At 47.2% G+C, this 19980-nt stretch overlaps 1 protein-coding gene across 1 annotated transcript in view; it reads left to right on the top strand.

Moving 5' to 3' along the window:
* The first annotated feature begins 955 nt into the window (after nucleotides 1–955).
* CTDP1 (CTD phosphatase subunit 1) overlaps nucleotides 956–19980 on the top strand; it is a 469717-nt gene continuing 450692 nt past the window's right edge. Inside the window, exon 1 of the mRNA XM_063923302.1 lies at nucleotides 956–1660. Within this exon, the coding sequence (XP_063779372.1) occupies nucleotides 1356–1660 (305 nt within the window). The 5' untranslated portion in view covers nucleotides 956–1355. The remainder of the gene's footprint in view (nucleotides 1661–19980) is intronic.

Raw genomic sequence — 19980 nt, 5'->3', positions numbered from 1 at the left:
CCGATAAAATGTACAGGTTTCAGATTATCTGAAACATTTCAGTCAGTTCCCATTATAGTCAATTGGCATTCCTTTTATGCAGAACACAGTTGTCATTCCTTTGATCACGTCCCGGGAGTGAGCAGCACTTACGCTGCCATACCTTACAGTACAACGCATACTTGCCTACTTTTGAAAAAGCATTTCAGGGAGATTGTGAAAGTAACACCTGTCAGCGCGGGCGCGTACTGCTACATCGAAAATGACTTACATCCAAATGTAAATGAGCCCCAAAGTCAGTAAGATCTATTTGTTGAAGAAAATACACTGATATTTTGCAGGATTTGTTTGTGTATTGTGTTTTACAAGAGGTTCCATATACTGCAAGTGGCCATAGGGATCATTATGCTTATAACCAATGCAGGGAAATGGCACTGATGATCCCATTTGAATGTATGTAACTCTGATTTATTTTTCCCCCAAGAATGTAATAGCTGCATAATGGGGGCAATGTGCAATCAGGGAGATGGAGGGACTATTCAGGGAGTGAGGGAGATTGCTGCTGTTTCAGGGAGTCTCCTGCAGAATGAGGGAGGGTAGGCAACTATGGTACAACGATGTAACTGCAAAATAGCGTATGCCAGAAGCTCGGTCCTGAAATCCAGCATGTAGCACCACTAGAGATCTTGGGGGAAAAAACTGACATCCGCCGCCTTCAGCATCATCAGCCCTGGCAGCGCACACAGGCTGCAGCTCTGCTCTCTCACACGGCTGGGGAACGTTCTGCGTCATTAGTAAGTGTATCGCCAGAGAGCCACCCTCCTGGTCCCATCCCACATGACCAGCGACCGGGTACACACAGACACCACAGCTACTTCCGTAAACAGAATTATATGAACACGTTCCTGCCACAACCAACATGGCGCCCTGAGAACGCCCGCTCCCCCTGTCTACGCTAGCACGCTGACGGACGTCACAGCGCTGCCCCGCCCCCAAACGCGAAGCTAATTCACCAAAGCGGGAAGACGGTGAACCTTGTCCTTACGAATCACACCCTCCCTCCCCCGGCCATCATCAGGAGTGGGCGCACCGACATTGGCATAGAGGGCGGGGCCTCCGTACTGCACAGGGCCGAGCTCCTCCCCTCCTGTGTAGCTGCCGCACGGCCTGGATGTTTACATGGGGGCCGCTCCCCCTTCTCTCTAGACCTCGCTCTGCTGCTGCTGTCACACAGCCCGGACCGCGGCCGCGTGGGCGTCTCAGCGGCTCCTCCTCCTCGGCAGCGCGTCACTGGCTCCGCACGGGGTCACTACTGTTGCCATAGAGACCGCGGCCTGTGAGAGTGCGGCCTGTCCGGGCGGAGCGCTGGCCGGGACATGCAGAGCATGCAACGGAGAAAGCAGGAGGACGGGGACATATCGCGACCGAGCCAGTGCAGCGAGGTGCGCTTCCCGGGGCCCCGGCCCATGCGGCTGCTGGAATGGAAGGTGTCTACCGGGATGTCCGTTCAGATCGGTTCCGTACTGGCACTGGGGGCCACTATCCCGGGGGCTGAGGCCAGAGAGCCCCGTGGGCCAGAGGGCGGGAGGCCGCACAGAGCGCCAGAGAGAAAAGTCAAATCGGACCGCACAGGAGTGGTGCTGGAGCTGTGTGTAAAGCCGGGTCAGGTCATCTCTGCCGGGTAAGTCCCGAGCGGGGGACACGCAGCGCTGGGGCATGGGGCAGCTATGTGCGGGAAATGTGCTGCCGGGATTCCGCGCTCTCCCTGCCGTGGATCTTCCTCGTGGTGCCGCCGCCTTTGGCTGTGTCCCCGTTACGGGGCCCTAGTGCACTGTTACAGCCGGGGCGGGAGCACTTGTGTCAGCCCTGCAGTGAGCAGCCACGCTCTGCTGATGGTCGTGTTCGCACTGCAGGAAGTTACTGGTGCGCTGGCCGCCGTGCTTGCAGCATTGCTAGTGTCACAGCACGGGGCATGGCTCAGTGTCATTCCAATCTTGTAGCCGTTTCATTGTTTTGTTGAATTACACATTGAGCCAGTGCATTTACATAGTTATTCTGTCCTGAAAGTCTTTGAAGCTTATAGTGACAGGAGTTTAGAAACCCCCAACACGCACACACACACACACACACTGGGAAATGTTTAGGGATAACAAGGATCACTTCAGTAAGGTGTGGAAAGCACACACTGCAAACAATACAAAGTATGGACGAGATCCAACAGCCTGTTTTATGTTCTCCCTGTCTAATTATGAGACAAACCCATGTAGCATGGAGCCCAATTGGCAAAAACTAATATTGTAAATAGAATGTGTATGGGTAAATATGCTTACAAAGTTGTCATTATATTGCTGTTTAACATTCTGACTTTTAGGAAAATAGAGATGTTCTAAGCAGTGATAAAAGTGGTGAAGTGAGCCAGTGGAGAAGTTGCTTATGGCAACCAATCAGCATTGACATAACATTCATAATTTGCATACTATAGAAGTATACAGAGCAGCTGATTGGTTGCCGTTGGCAACTTCTCCACAGGCTCACTTATCCACTTTTATCACTGCTAAATACATCTCTCCCCCCCCCCCCCAGATCTTTGTGACTCTACAGTGTAAAGTGTTTCCCAAGTGACCTCTCAGAATTTTGCTTTTATTTTATTTACTGTACTAGGAAAAATAACATAAGATAGCTAGAATTTGGTTGTTTTGATGCAAATCTTCTTTCAGCACCTTGATTGATTATTCAAGTTGTCTTGCTAGTGGGGGTGTGTGTTTCTTTGCATCTCCTAGGCATGAATGTCGGTGAGGCATGTGAAGGGCATTACTGAAACATAGATGTTCAGTCTTAAGGCCAGTACTCACCGGCTGATGTGGGAGAGATGTTTGCTGAGCGTGCGGGGGGTAGACGGGGGGGGGGGGGGAAGGGGGGCGCTCATTTCACCCAGCGGGTGAAGTGAGCGACCTGCTAGATTGGCCTGCCAATCTAGCAGCAGCGATAGCGATGTGCAAGGCCGTGCATCGCTATCACCGTGAGGGGTACACATGGAGCGATCATGCTTAAAATCTAAGCAATCTAGTCAGATTGCTTAGATTTTAAGCAGCTATCGCTCCGTGAGTACCCCCCTTTATTTTCTATATCCAGATAATAGTAGGAATGCCAAGGGTGTCATCGTGAAAGGGAAATAGCGCGTCCCACAACAGGGTAATCGGCGCACAAGCTTTATGAAACTTGCGCATGCTGTATGCCTGCTGCTATTAGATTCAAATTGTACAATATTCAATAGTGATTCTCTGTAGAGGAAGTAAAGCAGACTCTGCTTACTCTTAAATGGCTACAGTTGTAGTGATACAGGTTTGCTTATTTCAAATAATATTTTTGTAACCCACACAAATGTATGATTTAAAAGCTATGGAATTGTATCAGAAAGAAGGGAACTGTACTTGATAAAGTTACCATTGGAGTTTACCTCACACATACTGTATCTAAGATACTTTAATAACATTTGCTGGTCTCTCCTTTTAACCTCCTCAAGTGTCTAAAATTGTGATTGCATTTCCTCTTTTTTCCAAATTCGTTTTTAATAAGTATATCATAGTGAACAGCAGGCACTGAGACAATAAGATTCTCAACAACATAGACAGTGAATAAAATAAAGGTCACGTTCATACAAAATTAAACAAAATCATGATTTTAAAACAATATTACCTTAACAGGGAAAGAAATTTTCAGCATACACAATGGTGAGGTAGGACGTAAAAAGGATAGAAAGGAAACAACTTGAGGAGGAAAGAAGTACAGAAAGAGAAAGGAGGAATCCCTGGGGTGGGTCCCTAGGCTAGGATAGGAGTAAGTATGTATAGTTCGCTCTTAATAGGCAAAATGGGAAGGGTCATTTAGAGAGGCTAATCACAGGCTCCATGTTTTGTCAAATGATGTGGATGAGTGTTTAATTATGCTAGTTATATACTTCATGCAATAGACGTACCAGATGCGGGATAAGATAGACTGTACAGGAGGAGAAGGGAGTTGCTTTCAATCCACCGCTGACACGTCGTGGCAGAGACTATATGGCTCATCTATTTATTTGGTGCCTCGTATGGAATTGGAATATTAAGTAAACGTATTTATAAGACTGATGACTTCCTTCCAAAGATGTACTACCTTAGGACAGGAACTCTGTATGTGGTGAAAGGAGCCCTCAGCATCACAACCTCTCGAGCATCTATACGACATGATGGGCCACATTCTAGTCAATCAAGAGAATACCTAATACCATTTATACAAATAAGTTATATGTGTTCTCCCTGTTTCTCACTCAAATTGAACTAGGCGCAGCATTATGTCCATTCCTCGTCATCTAAAGCAGTACTCCAATCCACCTCCTAAACCCTCTGATGAGGGTCACACTGGGGAGAAGACTCCTCAACAAGTAATGTATACAATAAGGAGATTAAACCTCTGGTCAAGGAATGTCTTGGGCATAAAGCCTCGAAGGTGGAAAGGGGTCTACTAGTGAGGAGGTGTTTCACTGTGACAATGCTAAATTCCTTTGTCGTATAACAACCCTTTATGAAGCTAAGAACACTGTACGCTGTTTACTTAAGAAGTACCGTAATGGTACGCTAGTTGCGTAACGATCGCTCAGCCGTAGGCGAGACGCTCAAGCGTCACGTTCGCTCACGGCCCAGCGATCACAGGACACGTTATTGGTTATGTCTAGGGTAATGATTCGCTATGGCGTAGCTTACGCTCGAGACCACGAGGAGGTCACCAGCGATGCAGACGCTCACAACACTATACCTTTATGATAAAACCTTATACCAATGAAATACACTGAATACCTTAATGTGAGTACAGGGTGTAAGTGCAACCTTGTGTAACCTGACTAACTACAAAGCTGCTTGAGCGTCACCGACGCTCAAGTGAACACTTAACACTATAGGAAATACACAGATGCTGGTTTAGGTTCCAAAGCCTATTGACTGTATTATATCTAATATACTTGTAAAAGGGGATAACAGTACAAATGATACACTACAATATAACAGAGACTTCCTAACCACAGAACTAAACAATAAATACAAAAAGACAATACTACACTGACCTAAATGCAATACAATACAATACTATCTAATACAATACAATACTAGCCTAGTCTAGGGGAGATATGAGAGAACAGGACAGAGAGAGAGAGAGAGAGAGAGAGATTGGCTCACAGAAAGACAATGATAACGGAGAGAAACTTACGCACAAAGGGTATGATCGCCTGCGCCTCGATATCCAGCTCCCGGCTATCAGCAGATAACCGTTGATGAGAGAGTGAGAGCTGGATGTGGTCGGCCTGCCTATTTATGCCCCACACACAATGCAATCTCCTGGTCCTACAATCCCATTGTCCATTGGCCGAAGGAATTCGGCCCTGCATCATAACAAAAGGTCATAGGGTGATTCATACAGGTGGGCTGTGACGATTTCCAACAGCTCAGGTGGGTGGGAAACTGGGTTTCCCGCCGCATACCTGAGTATGTGTAATTAATAGAAATGGACATAAACTTCTTATGTCCATAACTATTCGCACGAGCGATTAATACGCTCCAAACCAACACCGGAATATTGCTAATTAAATACTCTTCCGATGGGTACCAAACACTGCTGTATGATTCCTGTTAGACCCTTCGTACGATATAAAGAGGGATTCCTCAGCTCTGGGACATTGTATTTTAACCAAACTTTCAGAATCTATCAAAGGGACCATGATCTATAAACTACATTAATTGTGAACATTTGTAACGAATGAGTCGCACGCTACGACTACATAAACTCTACCGTAAATACGCATACCGCGCCTGCGAGTGCACGTTATTGCGGGTATGTGCATCCACGGGAGAGCGTACGCACGCGCAGCACGGACCAGTGTGCGGTGCAAATATGGCAACGTGCATTGAGACATTTTTCTGACTTTGACAACTGTAGAATGGAAGTGTCTTAAGTTGTAAAAATTCCCAGACGGAAGATCTGTATCTGCTTGAATCTGGGAGAATTGAGGAAAACTTGTCTCTCTAGTAATATCATTAAGTACAGCGTGCCTCTCCATCCATGGATAGAATAATACTGTATCTTGTTCTTACCATGAGGGAAGTCGGGGTTGTGAAGAATCAAAATAATGGGAGAAGGGCTAGAGGCCAAACCAAATTTTCTATTAGCATAATCCCAAACAGACAAGCAGAAAACTGTCGGGTGAGAAACATAGTTCCCCTGACAACGAGGCCTCAGTAGCATCCCAGACCTTCTGAGCACCAGTATTACCAGTGTTACTTTCTTAATGCCAATGGGTCACCTGCTTAACAGATAACAATTACTTAAACTCCACTTCACAGCAGTACTTAACAGGACGCCACTATACGTGTTTTTACGTAAATAAAAGGAAATTAAAGAAAAAGTGGAGCACAGAATATTACAGCACCACTCAGTGACAGATTAGCTGAGTGATGTTATACAGGGATGCAGTTAAAATGGCAGCTGTTGAGATCCCAGCATTTAGGATACATATGCCGAAATCCCGACAGCCGACATTATACCGGCTGCCGGAATCCTGACACTCTGTAAGATTTCCCACTCGGTTGGTGGGTCCACGCACACAGTATATATTTTTGTATGTGGCCTTACATTAAGCAATTATATGACCCATAGTGGATACAATGATTATTGCTGTATGTGAGTTTGTTGGTGTGGATGGGCTGCCTTGGGGTAGCACACCATAATATTTTATTTAGCACTTTTGTAACAGTCCTATTTATTTTTACACTAACACTACTCTTTGAAGTATTTTACTAATACCCTTATTTTTGTATCACGTTTTAACACATAGCTCCTGCTTCTTTCCTATTAACACATATTAACATTTCAGTATTTCAATGGTGTGCTGCCCTGGGGTGGATGGGCCTGAGCCAGTTTTGTGGGGTCCACACCCTGGACTTATTTTTAGTATTATGGATCTCCAGTAATAGAGAGACGCCTTTAAGTGGCCTGGAGGCTTATCATATTTTTTGCAAAATATATGTAACCAAGATCTCTAAATCTTCTATTACCATATAGTGTACAGGTCTTGTTACTAATAGCCCTTAAGGTGCGTGGGAAAACCCTTTTGTTTTTTCATGGGTATAGAACTACAGGATTGTGGCTGAAGAGAATCCAGGCCATTTGTTGCTGTTGGCCAGGGTTGAGAAGCAGCTGATTGCAGGCACCTGTCAGTTTGTGCTAAAAGGGTTTCAGACACAAGAAACAAGGCTCCTGATGGTGGATATGCTGCCCAGGTGATAGGCCAGGGAGTGTCTACTGTTAGGGATTAGACCTTAGGGTCCACTGGAGAACTTGTGTTTGAGCATTTTGAAGACTCTGTGAACCCTGTTATCCTGCACCTGCCCGTGGTTGAAAATAAAGTTCTCTTGGATTTTACTCCGGTCTGTGTGATTCTTGTCACGCTACATATATATGTAGATATATAAATAAATAAGAACTATTACACCGACCAAATACTCTCCTTCTGCGCTGTTCTGAGGCTAATTGGATACAATAAGATACAGTATTCCTTGGGATTGGCTGCCTATTTCACTAAGTCCCTTGTTAGGAGGGACTAGATACAGAAAATATGAAAAGAAAAAAGGAAATTGGCGCCCAAAGGATATTTTAACCTATAAATACAGGGAACCCAGTGGGTTTCACAATTATCATTACTTTTAAAACATAAACATGAACTGTTCTTTCATAAAAATTAATTAAAATGTACAGAAGCAAGTCCATCATATTCCACAGACAAAATGATGTAATTTCTCTTCGAGTACTCCATCACTGAAGTTGGTAGAGGAATATCTTTATTCTTCCTCATGATATTCAGAGATAACATCAAATATAACAATCCTTGCAAGGATACTTGTGTACCACTGGCTGTCTGTTTGGAAAGTCCATTTTTGGCAGGATCTTGCTGTTTTCACCTTCCTTTTGAAAGTTAGAAACATAGGAAGTAGCTGAATTCTGATCAGTTGAATAAACGACACCGGCTTGAAGCCTCGGCAGCCTCTTTTGTGATGCTCTGAAGTTATTCTTTGAAAACCCTGATTGTCAACTTTGATTACATTTTGATTGATGTGAATACTAAAAGACATACCCCTGATGAAGTCTAGTCACTAGACGAAACGCGTTGGGATGTTATATTTGATGTTATCTCTGAATATCATATGAGGAAGAATAAAGATACTGCACTAAGTTGCCGATATTCCTCTACCAACTTCAGTGATGGAGTACTCGAAGAGAAATTACATCATTTTGTCTGTGGAATATGATGGACTTGCTTCTGTACATTTTAATTAATTTTTATGAAAGAACAGTTCATGTTTATGTTTTAAAAGTAATGATAATTGTGAAACCCACTGGGTTCCCTGTATTTATAGGTTAAAATAACCTTTGGGCGCCAATTTCCTTTTTTCTTTTCATATAAATAAATAAATAAAACTGTTGAGGGTTGTGGCTGTACATAAGTTTTTTCCCGAAATCTACTTCTAGGGACTATATATATATATATATATATATATATATATATATATATATATATATATATATATATATATTGTAATGTAATTTTTGTCTGTCCTGGCTTCACTCACAACTACAGGATGAATTCCGATGGTGTTTTCGCTATTTGATAGCTTATTGACCTAGAAAGAAAGTGAGGTAACGTATTATCTCGATGTGTATATGGTGTGTATGCTTACTGCTGCAGTCTTAAAACTCTGGACCAGTTGCTTCTCCCATGGGCAGCATTATGTGGCTTGCTCACAAGTTTATATTAGATGACACTACTGCCTTTGTAAAATTAGTTTTGCTGAGCAATAACAGACATCCATGTGAGCAAAGCTACAGCCAAACGTTAAAGTGTGACTCTCTCTGTCTATCGAGGCCACACCATGATTTTTTTTTTTTGCTTATTTGCTTTACAAGGAACATACCCAACCTAATTTTCTAATTGATTATTTTTCTCTGACGTCCTAAGTGGATGCTGGGACTCCGTAAGGACCATGGGGATTAGCGGCTCCGCAGGAGACTGGGCACAACTAAAGAAAGATTTAGGACTACCTGGTGTGCACTGGCTCTTCCCACTAAGACCCTCCTCCAGACCTCAGTTAGATTCTTGTGCCCGGCTGAGCTGGATGCACACTAGGGGCTCTCCTGAGCTCCTAGAAAGAAAGTATATTTAGGTTTTTTTATTTTACAGTGAGATCTGCAGGCAACAGACTCACTGCAGCGAGGGACTAAGGGGAGAAGAAGCGAACCTACCTAACAGGTGGTAGTTTGGGCTTCTTAGGCTACTGGACACCATTAGCTCCAGAGGGATCGACCGCAGGACCCGACCTTGGTGTTCGTTCCCGGAGCCGCGCCGCCGTCCCCCTTACAGAGCCAGAAGCATGAAGAGTCCGGAAAATCGGCGGCAGAAGACTTCGGTCTTCACCAAGGTAGCGCACAGCACTGCAGCTGTGCGCCATTGCTCCTCATGTACACCTCACACTCCGGTCACTGATGGGTGCAGGGCGCTGGGGGGGGGTGCCCTGAGGGCAATATATGACACCTTGGCTGGCAAATCATCACAATATATAGTCCCAGGACTATATATGTGATAAATTACCCCTGCCAGAATCCATAAAAAAGCGGGAGAAAAGTCAGCCGAAAAAGGGGCGGGGCTTCTCCCTCAGCACACTGGCGCCATTTTTTCTTCACAGTGCAGCTGGAAGACAGCTCCCCAGGCTCTCCCCTGTAGTTTTCAGGCTCAAAGGGTTAAAAAGAGAGGGGGGGCACTAAATTTAGGCGCAATATATGTATACAAGCAGCTATTGGGGAAAAAAATCACTCAGTTATAGTGTTAATCCCTGCATTATATAGCGCTCTGGTGTGTGCTGGCATACTCTCTCTCTGTCTCCCCAAAGGACTTTGTGGGGTCCTGTCCTCAGTCAGAGCATTCCCTGTGTGTGTGCGGTGTGTCGGTACGGCTGTGTCGACATGTTGGATGAGGAAGGTTACGTGGAGGCGGAGCAGAGGCCGATAAATGGGATGTCGCCCCCTGTGGGGCCGACACCAGAGTGGATGGATAGGTGGAAGGTATTAACCGACAATGTCAACTCCTTACATAAAAGGCTGGATGACGTAACAGCGGTGGGACAGCCGGCTTCTCAGCCCGCGCCTGCCCAGGCGTCTCAAAGGCCATCAGGGGCTCAAAAAACGCCCGTTACCTCAGATGGCAGACACAGATGTCGACACGGAGTCTGACTCCAGTGTCGACGAGGTTGAGACATATACACAATCCACAATCCACTAGGAACATCCGTTACATGATCTCGGCAATGAAAAATGTGTTACGCATTTCTGACATGAACCCAAGTACCATATAGAAGGGGTTTTATTTTTGGGGAGAAAAAGCAGCCAGTGTTTTGTTCCCCCATCAGATGAATGAATGAAGTGTGTAAAGAAGCGTGGGTTCCCCCGATAAGAAACTGGTAATTTCTAAAAAGTTACTGATGGCGTACCTTTTCCCGCCAGAGGATAGGTCACGTTGGGAGATATCCCTTAGGGTGGATAAGGCGCTCACACGTTTGTCAAAAAAGGTGGCACTGCCACCTTAGGATACGGCCACCTTGAAGGAGCCTGCTGATAAAAAGCAGGAGTCTATCCTGAAGTCTGTTTATACACACTCAGGTTATATACTGAGACCTGCAATTGCCTCAGCATAAATAGTGCTGCTGCAGCGTGGTCTGATACCCTGTCAGATAATATTAATACTCTAAGACAGGGATAATATTTTGCTAACATAGAGCATATTAAAGACGTCGTCTTATATATAAAGGATGCACAGAGGGATATTTGCCGGCTGGCATCCAGAATTAATGCAGTGTCCATTCTGCCAGGAGGGTATTAGAAACCCGGCAGTGGACAGGTGATGCTGCCTGTAAAAGGCACATGGAGATTCTGCCTTATAAGGGTGAGGAATTGTTTGGGGATGGTCTCTGGGACCTCGTATCCACAGCAACAGCTGGGAAGAAATTTTTTTACCTCAGGTTTCCTCACAGCCTAAGAAAGCACCGTATTTTCAGGTACAGTCCTTTCGGCTTCAGAAAAGCAAGCGGGTCAAAGGCGCTTCCTTTCTGCACAGAGACAAGGGATGAAGGAAAAAGCTGCACCAGCAGCCAGTTCCCAGGATCAAAAATCTTCCCCCGCTTCCTCTGAGTCCACCGCATGACGCTGGGGCTCCACAGGTGGAGACAGGTGTGGTAGGGGCGCGTCTCGGGAACTTCAGGGACCAGTGGGCTTGCCCACAGGTGGATCCCTATGTTCTGCAAATAGTATCACAGGGATACAGGCTGGAGTTCGAGGCGACTCCCCCTCGCCGTTACCTCACATCAGCCTTGCCTGCTGCCCTCGGAGAAAGGTAGTACTGGCGGCAATTCACAAGCTGTACTTCCAGCAGGTGAAATCAAGGTACCCCTCCTTCAACAAGGCCGGGGTTACTATTCCAAAATGTTGTGGTACCGAAACCAGACGGTTCGGTGAGACCCAATCTAAAATTGAAAGCCTTGAACACTTATATACGAAGGTTCAAGTTCAAAATGGAATCGCTCAGGGAGATTATTGCAAGCCTGGAGAATTTCATGGTATCACTGGACATCAAGGATGCTTACCTGCATGTCCCTATTTACCCTCTTCACCAGGAGTACCTCAAAATTGTGGTACAGGATTGTCATTACCAATTCCAGACGTTGCCGTTGGTCTGTCCCCGGCACCGAGGTATTTACCAACGTAATGGCAGAAATAATTATCCCGTACTTGGACGATCTCCTTATAAAGGCGAGGTCCAGGGAGCAGTTGTTCGTCGGAGTAGCACTATCTCGGGAAGTGCTACAACAGCACGGCTGGATTCTGAATATTCCAAAGTCGCAGCTGGTTCCTACGACGCGTCTACTGTTCCTGGGTATGGTTCTGGATACAGAACAGGATAAAAAGGGTTTCTCCCGGAGGAGAAGTCCAAGGAGTTGTCGTCTCTAGACAGAGACCTCCTAATACGTATACAGGTGTCGGTGCATCAATGCACGCGAGCCCTGGGAAAGATGGTAGCTTCTTACGAAGAAATTCCATTCGCCAGGTCCCATGCAAGGATTTTCCAGTGGGATCTGTTGGACAAGTGGTCCGGGTCGCATCTTCAGATGCATCGGCGGATAACCCTGTCTCCAAGGGCCAGGGTGTCGCTGTTGTGGTGGCTGCAGAGTGCTCATCTTCTAGGGGGCCGCAGATACGGCATACAGGACTGGGTCCTGGTGACCACGGATGCCAGCCTTCAAGGCTGGGGGGCAGTCACACAGGGAAGAAACTTCCAAGGCTATGGAAAAGTCAGGAGACTTCCCTACACATAAATATTCTGGAACTAAGGGCCATTTACAATGCCCTAAGTCAGGCTAGACCCCTGCTTCAACACCGGCCGGTGCTGATCCAGTCAGACAACATCACGGCGGTCACTCATGTAAACCGACAGGGCGGCACAAGAAGCAGGAGGGCGATGGCAGAAGCCACAAGGATTCTCCGATGGGCGGAAAATCATGTGTTAGCACTGTCAGCAGTGTTCATTCCCGGAGTGGACAACTGAGAAGCAGACTTTCTCAGAAGACACGACCTCCACTCGGGAGAGTGGGGACTTCATCCAGAAGTCTTCCAAATGATTGTACACCGTTGGGAAAGGCCACAGGTGGACATGATGGCGTCCCGCCTCAACTAAAAGTTACAAAGATATTGCGCCAGGTCAAGGACCCTCAGGCGATAGCTGTGGACGCTCTGGTAACACCGTGGGTGTACCAGTCGGTGTATGTGTTCCCTTCTCTGCCTCTCTTACCCAGGGTAATGAGAATAATAAGAAGGAGAGGAGTAAGAACTATACTCATTGTTACGGGTTGGCCAAGAAGAGCTTGGTAACCAGAACTCCAAGAAATGATCTCAGAGGACCCATGGCCTCTGCCGCTCAGACAGGACCTGCTGCAGCAGGGTGCCTGTCTGTTCCAAGACGTACCGCGGCTGCGTTTGACGGCATGGCGGTTGAATGCCGGATCCTGAAGGAAAAGGGAATTCCGGAGGAAGTTATCGCTACGCTATTTAAAGCTAGGAAAGAAGTTAACGCAAACCATTATCACCGCATATGGCGGAAATAATAAGAATTTACTTACCGATAATTCTATTTCTCGGAGTCCGTAGTGGATGCTGGGGTTCCTGAAAGGACCATGGGGAATAGCGGCTCCGCAGGAGACAGGGCACAAAAGTAAAGCTTTCCGATCAGGTGGTGTGCACTGGCTCCTCCCCCTATGACCCTCCTCCAAGCCAGTTAGGTACTGTGCCCGGACGAGCGTACACAATAAGGGAGGAATTTTGAATCCCGGGTAAGACTCATACCAGCCACACCAATCACACCGTACAACTTGTGATCAAAACCAGTTAACAGTATGATAACAGAGGAGCCTCTGAAAGATGGCTTCCTAACAATAACCCGAATTAGTTAACAATAACTATGTACAATTATTGCAGATAATCCGCACTTGGGATGGGCGCCCAGCATCCACTACGGACTCCGAGAAATAGAATTATCGGTAAGTAAATTCTTATTTTCTCTATCGTCCTAGTGGATGCTGGGGTTCCTGAAAGGACCATGGGGATTATACCAAAGCTCCCAAACGGGCGGGAGAGTGCGGATGACTCTGCAGCACCGAATGAGAGAACTCCAGGTCCTCCTTAGCCAGAGTATCAAATTTGTAAAATTTTACAAACGTGTTCTCCCCTGACCACGTAGCTGCTCGGCAAAGTTGTAATGCCGAGACCCCTCGGGCAGCCGCCCAAGATGAGCCCACCTTCCTTGTGGAGTGGGCCTTTACAGATTTAGGCTGTGGCAGGCCTGCCACAGAATGTGCAAATTGGATTGTGCTACAGATCCAACGAGCAATCGTCTGCTTAGACGCAGGAGCACCCATCTTGTTGGGTACATACAATATAAACAACGAGTCAGATTTTCTGACTCCAGCTGTCCTTGCAATATATATTTTTAATGCTCTGACAACGTCCAGTAACTTGGAGTCCTCCAAGTCACTTGTAGCCGCAGGCACTACAATAGGCTGGTTCAGATGAAATGCTGACACCACCTTAGGGAGAAAATGCGGACGAGTCCGCAGTTCTGCCCTGTCCGAATGGAAAATCAGATATGGGCTTTTGTAAGATAAAGCTGCCAGTTCTGACACTCTCCTGGCCGAAGCCAGGGCTAGTAACATGGTCACTTTCCATGTGAGATATTTTAAATCCACCTTTTTTAGTGGTTCAAACCAATGAGATTTTAGAAATTCCAAAACCACATTGAGATCCCACGGTGCCACTGGAGGCACCACAGGAGGCTGTATATGCAGCACTCCCTTAACAAAAGTCTGGACTTCAGGAACTGAAGCCAATTCTTTTTGAAAGAAAATCGACAGGGCCGAAATTTGAACCTTAATAGATCCCAATTTGAGACCCATAGACAATCCTGATTGCAGGAAATGTAGGAATCGACCCAGTTGAAATTCCTCCGTCGGAGCACTCCGATCCTCGCACCACGCAACATATCTTCGCCAAATGCGGTGATAGTGTTGCACGGTTACTTCCTTCCTTGCTTTAATCAAAGTAGGAATGACTTCTTCCGGCATGCCTTTTTCCTTTAGGATCCGGTGTTCAACCGCCATGCCGTCAAACGCAGCCGCGGTAAGTCTTGAAACAGACAGGGACCCTGCTGAAGCAAGTCCCTCCTTAGAGGTAGAGGCCACGGATCTTCCGTGATCATCTCTTGAAGTTCCGGGTACCAAGTCCTTCTTGGCCAATCCGGAACCACTAGTATCGTTCTTACGCCTCTTTGCCGTATAATTCTCAATACTTTTGGTATGAGAGGCAGAGGAGGAAACACATACACCGACTGGTACACCCAAGGCGTTACCAGCGCGTCCACAGCTATTGCCTGCGGATCTCTTGACCTGGCGCAATACCTGTCCAGTTTTTTGTTGAGGCGAGACGCCATCATGTCCACCATTGGTCTTTCCCAACGGGTTACCAGCATGTGGAAGACTTCCGGATGAAGTCCCCACTCTCCCGGGTGAAGGTCGTGTCTGCTGAGGAAGTCTGCTTCCCAGTTGTCCACTCCCGGGATGAACACTGCTGACAGTGCTATCACATGATTCTCTGCCCAGCGAAGAATCCTTGCAGCTTCTGCCATTGCACTCCTGCTTCTTGTGCCGCCCTGTCTGTTCACATGGGCGACTGCCGTGATGTTGTCCGACTGGATCAACACCGGTTTTCCTTGAAGCAGAGGTTCTGCCTGGCTTAGAGCATTGTAGATTGCTCTTAGTTCCAGAATGTTTATGTGAAGAGACGTTTCCAGGCTCGTCCACACTCCCTGGAAGTTTCTTCCTTGTGTGACTGCTCCCCAGCCTCTCAGGCTGGCGTCCGTGGTCACCAGGATCCAATCCTGTATGCCGAATCTGCGGCCCTCCAATAGATGAGCACTCTGCAACCACCACAGAAGAGATACCCTTGTCCTTGGAGACAGGGTTATCCGCTGGTGCATCTGAAGATGCGACCCTGACCATTTGTCTAACAGATCCCTCTGGAAAATTCGTGCATGGAATCTGCCGAATGGAATTGCTTCGTAAGAAGCCACCATTTTTCCCAGGACTCTTGTGCATTGATGTACAGACACCTTTCCTGGTTTTAGGAGGTTCGTGACAAGCTCGGACAACTCCTTGGCTTTTTCCTCCGGGAGAAAAACCTTTTTCTGAACCGTGTCCAGAATCATCCCTAGGAACAGCAGACGAGTTGTCGGCATTAACTGGGATTTTGGAATATTCAGAATCCAGCCGTGCTGTTTTAGCACTTCTTGAGACAGTGCTAATCCCCTCTCTAGCTGTTCTCTGGACCTTGCCCTTATTAGGAGATCGTCCAAGTATGGGATAATTAATACGCCTTTTCTTCGAAGAAGAATCATCATCTCGGCCATTACCTTTGTAAAGACCCGAGGTGCCGTGGACAATCCGAACGGCAGCGTCTGAAACTGATAGTGACAGTTTTGTACAACGAACCTGAGGTACCCCTGGTGTGAGGGGTAAATTGGAACGTGGAGGTACGCATCCTTGATGTCCAAGGACACCATAAAGTCCCCTTCTTCCAGGTTCGCTATCACTGCTCTGAGTGACTCCATTTTGAACTTGAACTTCTTTATGTACAGGTTCAAGGACTTCAGATTTAGAATAGGTCTTACCGAGCCGTCCGGCTTCGGTACCACAAATAGAGTGGAATAATACCCCTTTCCCTGTTGTAGAAGAGGTACCTTGACTATCACCTGCTGAGAGTACAGCTTGTGAATGGCTTCCAAAACCGTCTCCCTTTCGGAGGGGGACGTTGGTAAAGCAGACTTCAGGAAACGGCGAGGCGGATCTGTCTCTAGTTCCAACCTGTACCCCTGAGATATTATCTGCAGGATCCAGGGATCTACCTGCGAGTGAGCCCACTGCGCGCTGAAATGCTTGAGACGACCGCCCACCGCCCCCGAGTCCGCTTGAGAAGCCCCAGCGTCATGCTGAGGCTTTTGTAGAAGCGGGGGAGGGCTTCTGTTCCTGGGAAGGAGCTGCCTGTTGGTGTCTCTTCCCCCTTCCTCTGCCTCGTGGCAGATATGAATATCCCTTTGCTCTCTTGTTTTTAAAGGAACGAAAGGACTGCGGTTGAAAAGTCGGTGTCTTTTTCTGTTGGGGAGTAGCTTGAGGTAAAAAGGTGGATTTCCCGGCTGTAGCCGTGGCCACCAAATCTGATAGACCGACTCCAAATAACTCCTCCCCTTTATACGGCAAAACTTCCATATGCTGTTTTGAGTCCGCATCGCCTGACCACTGTCGCGTCCATAAACTTCTTCTGGCCGAAATGGACATAGCACTTACCCGTGATGCCAGTGTGCAGATATCCCTCTGTGCATCACGCATATAAAGAAATGCATCCTTTATTTGCTCTAAAGACAGTAAAACATTGTCCCTATCCAGGGTATCAATATTTTCAATCAGGGACTCTGACCAAACTACTCCAGCACTGCACATCCAGGCTGACGCTATAGCTGGTCGTAGTATAACACCTGTATGTGTGTATATACTTTTTTGGATATTTTCCATCCTCCTATCTGTTGGATCTTTAAGTGCGGCCGTCTCAGGAGAGGGTAACGCCACTTGTTTAGATAAGCGTGTGAGCGCCTTATCCACCCTAGGAGGTGTTTCCCAGCGCGCCCTAACCTCTGACGGGAAAGGGTATAAAGCTAATAACTTCTTTGAAATTAGCATCTTTTTATCGGGGGCAACCCACGCTTCATCACATACATCATTTAGTTCTTCTGATTCAGGAAAAACTATAGGTAGTTTTTTCACACCCCACATAATACCCTGTTTAGTGGTACCAGTAGTATCCGCTAAATGTAACGCCTCCTTCATTGCCAAAATCATATAACGTGTGGCCCTACTGGAAAATACGGTTGATTCGTCACCGTCGCCACTGGAATCAGTGCCTGTGTCTGGGTCTGTGTCGACCGACTGAGGCAAAGGGCGTTTTACAGCCCCTGACGGTGTTTGAGGCGCCTGGACAGGCACTAACTGATTGTCCGGCCGTCTCATGTCGACAAACGACTGCTTTAGCGTGTTGACACTATCCCGTAATTCCATAAATAAAGGCATCCATTCTGGTGTCGACCCCCTAGGAGGTGACATCCCCATATTTGGCAATTGCTCCGCCTCCACACCAATATCGTCCTCATACATGTCGACACACACGTACCGACACACAGCAGACACACAGGGAATGCTCTTAACGAAGACAGGACCCCACTAGCCCTTTGGGGAGACAGAGGGAGAGTTTGCCAGCACACACCAAAAGCGCTATATATGACAGGGATAGCCTTATAATAAGTGCTCCCTGTATAGCTGCTTTTATAATACAATTTTTGCCACTATTTTGCCCCCCCTCTCTTGTTTTACCCTGTTTCTGTAGTGCAGTGCAGGGGAGAGACCTGGGAGCCGTCCTGACCAGCGGAGCTGTGTAAGGAAAATGGCGCTGTGTGCTGAGGAGATAGGCCCCGCCCCTTTTCCGGCGGGCTCGTCTCCCGCTCTTTAGTGTATTCTGGCAGGGGTTAAATATCTCCATATAGCCCCGGAGGCTATATGTGAGGTATTTTTTAGCCAAATAGGTTTTCATTTGCCTCCCAGGGCGCTCCCCTCCCAGCGCCCTGCACCCTCAGTGACTGCCGTGTGAAGTGTGCTGAGAGGAAAATGGCGCACAGCTGCAGTGCTGTGCGCTACCTTTAGAAGACTGAGGAGTCTTCTGCCGCCGATTCTGGACCTCTTCATGTTTCAGCATCTGCAAGGGGGCCGGCGGCGAGGCTCCGGTGACCATCCAGGCTGTACCTGTGATCGTCCCTCTGGAGCTGATGTCCAGTAGCCAAGAAGCCAATCCATCCTGCACGCAGGTGAGTTCACTTCTTCTCCCCGAAGTCCCTCGTTGCAGTGATCCTGTTGCCAGCAGGACTCACTGTAAAATAAAAAACCTAAGCTAAACTTTCTCTAAGCAGCTCTTTAGGAGAGCCACCTAGATTGCACCCTTCTTGGCCGGGCACAAAAATCTAACTGGCTTGGAGGAGGGTCATAGGGGGAGGAGCCAGTGCACACCACCTGATCGGAAAGCTTTACTTTTGTGCCCTGTCTCCTGCGGAGCCGCTATTCCCCATGGTCCTTTCAGGAACCCCAGCATCCACTAGGACGATAGAGAAATGTTGCATACTGTGAGGCCAGGAAGGCCCCAAAGGAGAAATTTCAGCTAGGTCGATTTCTGCACTTCCTACAGTCAGAGGTGACTATGGGCCTAAAATTGGGTTCCATTAAGGTCCAGATTTCGGCTCTATCGATTTTCTTCCAAAATTGAACTGGCTTCACTGCCTGAAGTTCAGACTTTTGTTAAGGGAGTGCTGCATAGTCAGCCCCCGTTTGTGCCTCCAGTGGCACCGTGGGATCTCAACGTGGTGTTGGATTTCCTTAAGTCGCATTGGGTTGAGCCACTTAAATCCGTGGAGCAATAATACTTCACGTGGAAAGTGGTCATTCTGTGGGCCTTGGCGTCGGCCAGGCGTGTATCAGAATTGGCGGCTTTGTCATACAAAAGCCCTTATCTGTATTTTATATGGATAAGGCGGAATTGAGGACTCGTTCCTAATTCCTTCCTAAGGTGGTATCAGTTTTTCATGTGAACCAACCTATTGTGGTGCCTGCGGCTACTTGGGACTTGGAGGATTCCAAGTTACTGGACGTAGTCCGGGCCCTGAAAAGTATATGTTTCCAGGACAGCTGGAGTCGGGGAAACTGACTCGCTATTTCTCCTGTATGCACCCAACAAGCTGGGTGCTCCTGCTTCTAAGCAGACGATTGCTCGCTGGATCTGTAGCACGATTCAACTTGCACATTCTGCGGCTGGACTGCCGCACCCTAAATCTGTAAAAGCCCATTCCACGAGGAAAGTGGGCTCTTCTTTGGCGGCTGCCCGAGGGGTCTCGGCTTTACATCTTTGCCGAGCTGTTACTTGGTCGGGTTAAAACATTTTTGTAAGAGTCTACAAGTTTGATACCCTGGCTGAGGAGGACCTAGAGTTTGCTCATTCGGTGCTGCAGAGTCATCCGCACTCTCCCGCCCGTTTGGGAGCTTTGGTATAATCCCCATGGTCCTTACGGAGTCCCAGCATCCACTTAGGACGTCAGAGAAAATAAGATTTTACTCACCGGTAAATCTATTTCTCGTAGTCCGTAGTGGATGCTGGGCGCCCATCCCAAGTGCGGATTGTCTGCAATACTTGTTTATAGTTATTGCCTAACTAAAGGGTTATTGTTGAGCCATCTGTTGAGAG

Source organism: Pseudophryne corroboree, chromosome 5 (assembly GCF_028390025.1).
Source record: "Pseudophryne corroboree isolate aPseCor3 chromosome 5, aPseCor3.hap2, whole genome shotgun sequence".
Classification (NCBI taxonomy): Eukaryota; Metazoa; Chordata; class Amphibia; order Anura; family Myobatrachidae; genus Pseudophryne; species Pseudophryne corroboree.
Note: the sequence above shows the minus strand (reverse complement) of the source record. Positions and strands in the feature narration are given on the sequence as shown.